Raw genomic sequence first — 9,400 nt, forward strand, 5'->3', positions numbered from 1 at the left:
GTTTGATGTATTGAAAATTACCCAAAGTAAATCTAATTTCTTTTAAACAGAGTTGTGATCGTGAAAGACAATGGAAATGAAAGAATACGATGATTTTCAATTAGAGAACGAACTCTTTTTTTATTCGTTAGAGAAATAGGTATCTCTTTTGCTAAATTTCTTCGAAGATTGAAAGAGATTAAATAATAAATAAAAACCGCGAATAAATGTTAATATTTTATAGAACACATAATCATCTGATGTATTGAAAATTATCCAAAATAAATCTAATTTCTTTTAAACAGAATTGTGATCATGAGAGACAGGGGAAATGAAAGAACACAATCTTCTTCCGGTTTGAAGATGGCTGTGTGTGTTTCTTTTTTTTTTTTTTTTTCGATGTTCGAATTATTGTTCAATTAGAGAACGAACTCTTTTTTATTCGTTAGAGAAATAAGTTTCTTTTTTGCTAAATTTTCTCGAAGATTGAAAGAGATTAAATAATAAATAAAAACCGCGAATAAATGTTAATATTTTATAGAACACATAATCATCTGATGTATTGAAAATTATCCAAAATAAATCTAATTTCTTTTAAACAGAATTGTGATCATGAGAGACAGTGGAAATGAAAGAACACAATCTTCTTCCGGTTTGAAGATGACTGTTTTTTTTTTTTTTTTTTACGAATGTTCGAATTATTGTTCAATTAAAGAACAGAGTTTAAATGATACTTCCTCGAAGATTGAAAGAGATAATAAATAATATTAATATTAATATCTTATAGAAATCATCTGATGTATTGAGAAGAGAAAAAAACTTTACAAAATTATCCAAGATAAATCTAATTTCCTTTAAACAAAGTTTCCTTTGAGAAATATATTTATATACATCGTCCAACGCAATCAAACGAACACTATCAATCCATTCGGGTATCATCCACCGTCTCTATTCCCAGTTCAGGCACGAAGAACGTTTAAAAACTATCAAACTCCCTTTACCAACCCCTCCACCGATTCGAAACACGTCCACCACGAACGAACAACTTCGAAACAACTCGGCAGTTAGCCGCCGCGTTATATTCCGCCCCATTCCAATACTCTCCGCTCTCCGTCTTTTCAACTTTATCCTAGGCGCCCCTTTCGTTCGTCCCTTCGTTCCTCTCTCTCCCTCTCCATTCGTCTCCAATCGAATATCATCGAGCATCCCCTCTAGAGGCCCATTGCACCCTTATCGTATCCAAGTGGATGTTTTTCTGCTTTGTCGGGGTCTGGAGAGTTTCAAAAATTCATGCCACGAAATAAAGGGTACATTTATAACTTACAGACGATAATGGATTATCATTGGATAGATGCAATTTTGGAATTGATAATTTCAAATTGATTGAATTACTTGAGGATTTAGATTTTATCGTTGTTGTGGGAAATTTATGATCGTTTTCAAAAATATATTTTTGAATAGAGGGGGAAAATTACGATTTGGATCCGGTGCGTTCAATTCTCGTAGTAGAATTTCCACGGGGAAAATCGTTTCCAGACGTTTAACGAGCATAAATCTCGACGTTAATATTTTTTTTTTAATATTAATAAACGCGTGCCGTTTGTCAGCAATTAAAGTCAACTATTTCACGAGAAAGAGTGCACTTCAAAGGGGGTTAGTTTTTTAGGGGGAATATCTCGGGAATGGCACGCTGTCATCCATTTTATGAAATATTTTATAGAATATTGCCCCGTCCGCCAGGCATTCTAATCATTTCGTTTCATTTTTAATCTCTTGCCACGAAGAGAAGAATATTGAAAATATAAGGATGTACAGTTATGCGTGAACCTACGTAGATATGTTAAATAATTTGAATGTCTTGCGTATAATAAATATCTAATCAAGTAAGTATTGCTTTCCAGCGATTAATAAGTGTTTTTTTAAAAAAACGATTGTCTAACACTAGACGAGTAGAGAATTAATACCAACATTTCAACATCTTTGAAACATCCCATTCCACTAGTATTCCAAACTTCTAATATGGAAATCGCAATAGTTTAAATTAAATTTAATCGCAAGATTTCTCATCCATAAATTACTTATTCAAAATATCTTATCCAAAATTTCAAAAGAAATCGCTTTCTTTTTTCTGTCCTTCTTCAGGAATTTCTACGAACTTTATAACTTTACTAACAATTATTTAAAAATACGAAAATTGTAAAAAATTAAAATTTTTTCTAATTTATTTAAAAAACGGGGAACCAGAAATTTCTACTTAGAATCTATATCTCGAGAAATGAAAGAAATATATTAAATATATATTTTAATTAATGAAATTATTATTAAATATTATAGATTGTTAATTTACTATTAATAATTATTATACTATTAATAATTTAATATCATTATATAGATTATTAATTTACCTGTGTCCGTGCTACCGGGTAGAAGTATGGCGTCGTCGCGGAACCAGGAGGTGACCGTCAGATGCTCCTTCACGTCCTCCCTCGCCGTGCAAGATAAAACCGCGTTGCATCCCTCCAACACTGGCGATCTGTTCACCCTAACATCGTACCCCGGCACTGTCAACACTGGAATCCAAACGGAGAATCTCGATTAGAAGGGTTGAAGAACCTCGTGACCAACAACCACCCCCTTTCCGTAATTAAAGCGTCGCTTCATTAAACCTCCCCTTTCTTTCCGCTCCCCTCTTTTCTCCCCCTCTCCCTCCCGATTTTTACATTCGAAAAGTTTGAATGTCTGTGAAAAAAAGAAAGAAAGAAAGAAAAATTATGGTGGAAATGTCCTTGGAACAACGTCTCAAGTTTCTATTTGCACGAGTCGAATGGATGGAGGGATGGACGAAAGGGAGGAATGGTTGATAAGTTTCGAGGGAGGAGGTTGCGGATTTCTTTCTTCCCCGAGAATCTCCCGCGGGGACTTGGAGCTCAGAGTTTATGGAACGTGATAGAGGATTATTGATTCGTTTTTGAGCGCGTTTTGTCGGGATTCTCTCTTGAGTGGATTAAAAGTTTGTCGAAGAGTTTTTGGTCAAAGGTCGATCCTCGCCTCTGGAGGGGGAGGAGGGGATGTGAGAATCGATCGTTTCTTCGCACGTTTCGCAAAGTTTAACCAAGGATTTGTTTTGATTCAAGTTAAAAAAGTTGATAAAAGATATTTCTATTTGAAAGGAAAATATGAAAAAATTGTTTCGTTGATTTAGAAACGCAATGGCGGATCGTTATAATTCAAGAATTTTTAATTTGGAATGAGTTATTAATTTTTACAATTTTTTTTTTTTTTAGAAAAATAAAATATCCATAACTAATGTTGAACCATTATTTCCACTCTTCTATTGGAAATTCAGGAATTGGAAGAAGATGTTCGAACGAAACGGAAAGGAAGGAAGGAAAAGACAATAATCCTGTTCAATCCCTGGACCACAGCCGTAACATAATAACTCTTACAATATGAAAATCCTGGAGTACTCTCGTTGAATAAGTACCCCCTTTGAATCCCACTTAATAACGAAACAATTTACTTATGACTTTAATGGTCAATTTAATTCTTCGATATTACAATCACTTTTGGTGTTAAATCTAGCAAGAGGAATTCGCGTGTAAAATTAAATTTAAGAGCGAAGGAAATTTTTTTCAAACCCTTATTTCCGATTCCACCTATTATATAATAAATAGATACATATATAAATAAATAATATATAAATAAATATAATAAATAGATAAATATATATATATATATATATATAAAATAAATAACGAGAATGTCTGTTCTAAAAGTAAGTTGCTAAAAAAACTTACTTTAACAAAGCAATCTAAATCCAAATTTCTTCCAATCGGAAAATAATTACCGATAACTCGAAGGAAGAAGATGAAAAATGACTTATAACATACGAGGTATACATCCAAGATAATTCACAGAAAATCGATCAACAACGATTTGTAAACAGAGCAGCAGAGAAGAATCGAGCGGGTATTTTATTCGAGAAATACACACGACCTAAATAAAAGAGAAACGTGACAGTGGATTGGGGGGCGAGGGGGTTCATCCGATATTTACATAAATCCCCCTTTTCGGTCGATTTTTCACCAAACGTTCCACGTTGTTTACCGACACGTTTCGTTCGAATACGTTTCGTGGCAGAGGCTATAAATCACGTGGATGGACGTGACATCCGTTCCATATCCCGCGCGGGAAAAATCCTTAGGATAAAAATCGACGAAACGTTTCTGAGAAGACACCGCCATCCTCGCGCAGCCATTACGATCCTTGTTAAATCGACGACGATGTAATGGATCGAAGGTCTCTCAACAGTGTCTCTCTCATCGTCGAGAGAAGTGGCAAAAGTGGAGGGGGGCTCGTATTCCATATGGGAAGAGAAGATTTTGAAAAGGATTTAACGAACTTCTTTCTATTCAACTGATTTCGTCAAAGGATTTCTCCTAATAATTTTATTTTGCTAAAAAGAAGAAAGAAAAATATATATAATTGGAAGATAGATTTTTGAAAGAAAAATATAATAATTCCTTCTTCGATCTATGAACGTGATCTATGAACTTTTTTATAATAATGGTAAATTTTCGATTACTTTTTATCGATTTAAAAAAAAAGTAAAGCAATAATAAAATATTCCTGGTTGTATTAAAATTTCTCCTCCTTTTTTTTTTTGCATCCAAAAGATATCGAAAAGAAAAGGAGGACGTTTGTCGAGGTAAATTCCCTCGGCGGAGATAAGATTAGCGTCGCATCCGGAAATTCGTTTTCAGCTCCAGCAGTTCCGTCGCCGCTCCATTTATTCCCAGATCTGACAGGTAGCTACGATATTGCTCTTAATAGCACTGTCAGCCAGGGCGTCACGCTGTTACGCGTCTCATTTCGGAGGCACAATTTAAGTATTAAACGTAACGCGTTTAAGTCACTTCTTCCCCGCTTCTGACATTCGAAAATTTTCCAATGCCTTCTTCTCGCGAAAATTCGTTCAAGGAGTACCGATGTTGCCTGAAAGGAGACGTGGATTAAATTATACGATTCTTTCCATTAACGTGACTGTTTCACTTTTTTCGAAATTAAAATATTTACTCCAAAATAATAATTCGATCTTTTTAAATTATTGTTTAGAAGAGTATTCAAGAATATTTTCGGATCTTTAATCCTTCTTTATCAAAATATTCATTGTATGTTATTAACTCTATCGCTCTAAACGCGAAAAAAAAACGGAAAAAAAATATTTTATTAAAATCAAATTATAATATTCTTAGAATATGGCTGTTCATCACTACAGTATTTAAAATATTTATTGGTTTGTATTCCAAGACAATAATTGTCATAAATTGTTCATCAAAATATTTAGAAAAATATTATTCAAACTCTATATTTATATAAAAATTAACATGTGGTTCATAATAAACCACACCCGCAATTAAAGGATTAAACTGGCGGTCCAAGTATTATCCGTGTAGAATCGTAATCTAATTAGGAGAATTGTAATCTAATTAAATTATGAAGTTGTGAAACGGATATCATGAAATTATATCGCGTTTCAATTTCAAATTTGATATTATTCCAAAAGCTGTAATACGAGGCAATTTTTAAAAAAAATTCTTCTCAATTTCAATTTTGACAACTTCTACTGATAATTAATTTAGAAATAACATTTCTATATAATGGAACAGAAACTCAAGGGACACTAACGTAGCGTTAATTTTTTTTAAACGACTTAGCTTTAGAAAGAATTTACTTAGGATTCTCGGAATGCTTGCTTAAGCGGAACGTAAATTGAAACCACTACCGTTCTAACTACCCGAAGAAAGTTAGGAAGATTTAAATTACCAGAGAGAGAGAAAGGTAAAAGTATCCCCGATACGACTATCAAAAAATAACTCAATCTTTTAAAAAAGAAACCGATTGATCGAATTCCCGAAGAAGATTATTAAAAATCGACAATTTCGAAAAGAACCTCGAAGTCCAAAAATTTAAAATCCAAGGTTGAAAGATAGAGATAAGAGATTAATTATCCGTCGGATAAGATAAAACAAAGGAAATGTTCGCAAAGGAAATAGAATATGATCTAGGAAAGGAGGCGTGAAAATATCGGGGGCGCACAAAGGAGGGAGGGAGAGGGACTCTTCGAAAGTCGAATCTTCTAGTCGATTGCTATTTCGAGACGTGAAAAATTAGGAAGCCACTTGGAGATACGGCCCCCAACCGAGGCGCTGACGAATACCTGGATAACGATCAAATTCCGTGGAAGGGGAGGGGAGGCGAAACGAAACGTGCAAACGAGGCCAATATGCGCAGATCTCCATCGAACCGGGCGAACGATATTTCCCGTGGATTCGCAGCCAACCCTGGGATTAAGTTTCTTTTCGATTCACGTCCCGATATCACCGCACAACCCGCGACATCTCCATCTCCCTCTCTCATAGATTGACGTAATACGCCGATGGATGGATCAACCCTCGAAGCGTTTCTTTTTTTTTTTTTTCTGGAGGAAGGGGGGTTTTTTTTTTTTTTTTTTCTGGAGGAAGGGGGGTTTTTTTTTTTTTTTTTTCTGGAGGAAGGGGGGTTTTTTTTTTTTTTTTTTCTGGAGGAAGGGGGGTTTTTTTTTTTTTTTTTTCTGGAGGAAGGGGGGTTTTTTTTTTTTTTTTTTCTGGAGGAAGGGGGATTTTTTTTTTTTTATTATTCTTTATGCACTGTCTCGTATCTTTGACAAGAGTCGAAAGCTTTTGTGTTTGATATATATATATATATATAATATATTTGTATTTTTGAAATTTTCAACGTTATTCTTTTTATTCTTTTCTTTTGTGCATTATGCGAGCGTTATCGTTTGGAATTTTTGATAGATCGTTTTGATAGATAGTTGAAGTTGAATTGGCAACTTTTATTTTATTTATTTCTGTGATGACATTGGTGGAATTTTTACGTTACGTGTTTTTCTTTTTCTTTTTTTTGATGCGTATAAAATTGGATGTTAAGTTGAGAATGTTACCGCTCTGATGGATATAAAGTTGGATATGAAGTTGAGGATGAAACGAAGATGGATGGCTCGTTCTTTCGAGATTGAAGAGTTTCCTCGAATATTTTTATTCGTATCCCCTTCTTTGCTTCATATTGTATATAATAATCTATTGTTATATCTTATTGAAATTTTTCTTATTTTTATTTACTTATTTATTTATTTTTTTGCTCTCGTTACTTTCGTTTAAATAGGATTTAAATAGACGAGTATTAAATTTAAAGTTGAAAATGAGGATAAATGGTTTCATTCATTGAAATTGAAGAGATTTTTCCACTCTCTTTCCTTTATTTCTCGAAATTATAATGCAACGATCAGAAGAATTCCTCTCCATCTAATAATAACATCGAGTCGAAAATTGAAATATGGACGAATCATCCTTTCAAATCTTATTAAACTCAAATCCAAATCTAAAACCTTAACCTTAATCAAATAACCTTAAATACAAAAATAAGACCGTAAATAAAAAGACGTAACAAATATTCCAAAGAAACTTTCCAATCGACAAATTGTTTCTCAAAAAAAAAAAGAAAAAAAGAAAAAATCTTCGAGTCAATTAATCATTAATCCATTTATTCTTCATTCGGAAGATCATCATCGGAAGTGGCCTTTCCCTCGCGAGTGTCCCGTGTAAAGCGAAGAAGAAAAGGAAAAGAGGAGAGGGAAAACATATATATATATAAAGAGGAGGGAGAGGAAAGAAGGAAGGGGCAGCACAGCACGGCTCCCTCTTTTTTCCTCAGACAATGCGGCTCTCCTCGGGAATAAGTCCTTTGGCGGGCGACGAGGGTCGAGCCGATGTCATTTCAGATAAATTCCTCATCGCTTTTCACCGTGGTCCAGGCCTCGCCTTCTCTCTGTATCTCTCGGCCCTTTCATACCCGCGATACCGTGCATCGGAGAAGAGAGAGCGAGGAAATCAGCCTGCTTTGCTCCTCTTTAATCGAGTATTCCTTCTCATCACTGGTGTGATTCACGTATGGAATTCCGCATGTCTCCTCTCTTCCTTTTCAATCTCTCAAGGAATATCTCCCCTGATTTCCGCCATTCCGATTATGCGTCTTTGAACGGATCGCTTCGACAGGGTTGGGATATTGGAATCGTTAATTTTCAATTTATCAGGATCGAATCGTGTAAGGCAGTTTTTCAGAATTATAATCATTGAATAATCGAAAAACTTGTTTCTTAATATTTTGATTCGAAATTACACGAGAAGAAAGTTGTTAAGAGAAAGAGGAGAACGTAGAATGAATAAATTCATTTATTTCTCGTTCAACAACAAGTTTCCAAGTAAACTCAATTTTTACTTTTAATTTAAAACTAAATCTTCTCAAGATCAGAGTATCCTTATATCCTAATTTCTCGAATACAGACAAAAAGAATCAACTTCTTTCTTTAAACCGAAACCAATTCTTATTCTCTCTCTTCGTACTTCGTCAACTTTATATTTTACACGTGAAAAAGATTAATTCTTTATTAAATCTCATCTCAAAAAAAGAATATCTTTAAATTCATGTCATTCACAATCAATTTTCTCATCTGAAACGACGAGAAAATCCAAGAAAATTTTTATTTCTAATTTAAAATTAAATCTTCTCCCAAGATTAAAGTATCCTTATATCCTAATTTTTCGAATATAGACAAAAAGAATTAACTCTTTCCTTTAAACCGACTCGAAACCAATTCTTATTCTCTCTCTTCGTACTTGGTCAAAATTTTCTTTATATTTTACAAAAAAGATTAATTTTTTGTTAAATCTCATCTCAAAAAAAGAATATCTTTAAATACAATCAATTATCTCGTCCGAAACGACGAGAAAATCCAAGAAAATTTTTATTTTTAATTTAAAATTAAATCTTCTCCCAAGATCAAAGTATCCTTATAACCGACTCGAAATCGATTCTTACTCTCTTTCTCTCTCTCTCTCTCTGTCTGTCTTTCTTCTCGTGCTTCGTTAAAACTTTCGTCGAGAATAATAATAATAAAAAACATCTGATTCACTCAGCACACATTGCTGACAAAAATTCCAAGCCCTAAACTTCCCAAGTCCAAAACCCCTTCGAAATTTCTTATCTACGATCATTGTCTCTGCAAAAAAACTCCCTCCAGTTCTCGCGCCGCAACGATTAATTAAACACGAAACGCAAACCTCTCCGAATGGAAAACGAATTGGCGAATATGCTGTATCCCCTGCGTCCCCTTCAACCACCAATTAACCGTCTCATCTCGTGGTATCCGCGTCGGATCTGGCCGGTGGCAGACCGTGCCTCCAACTTCCCCTTCTCCCTTTTCTCCGTCTGTCGCGTCTCGCTCGCGACGAAGATAGAGGTTAACCGGAAACGGTACGCGTCGGGTTGAAAGGGCGTCGCGTTGAAAGACCTCGCCTTGAAAAAAAAAAAAAAAAAA

The 9,400-nt window shown here is 34.4% G+C and overlaps 1 protein-coding gene across 1 annotated transcript in view; it reads right to left on the minus strand.

Annotated features, from left to right (window-relative positions):
• The window catches only part of LOC102672015 (Down syndrome cell adhesion molecule-like protein Dscam2), a 107,484-nt gene that overhangs the window by 26,577 nt on the left and 71,507 nt on the right, over positions 1 to 9,400 (minus strand). Inside the window, 1 exon segment of the mRNA XM_031510752.1 lies at positions 2,385 to 2,549. Coding sequence (XP_031366612.1) covers positions 2,385 to 2,549 — 165 coding nt within the window.

The sequence above is a fragment of the Apis dorsata genome, unplaced genomic scaffold, assembly GCF_000469605.1.
Source record: "Apis dorsata unplaced genomic scaffold, Apis dorsata 1.3 scaffold_256, whole genome shotgun sequence".
NCBI lineage: Eukaryota > Metazoa > Arthropoda > Insecta > Hymenoptera > Apidae > Apis > Apis dorsata.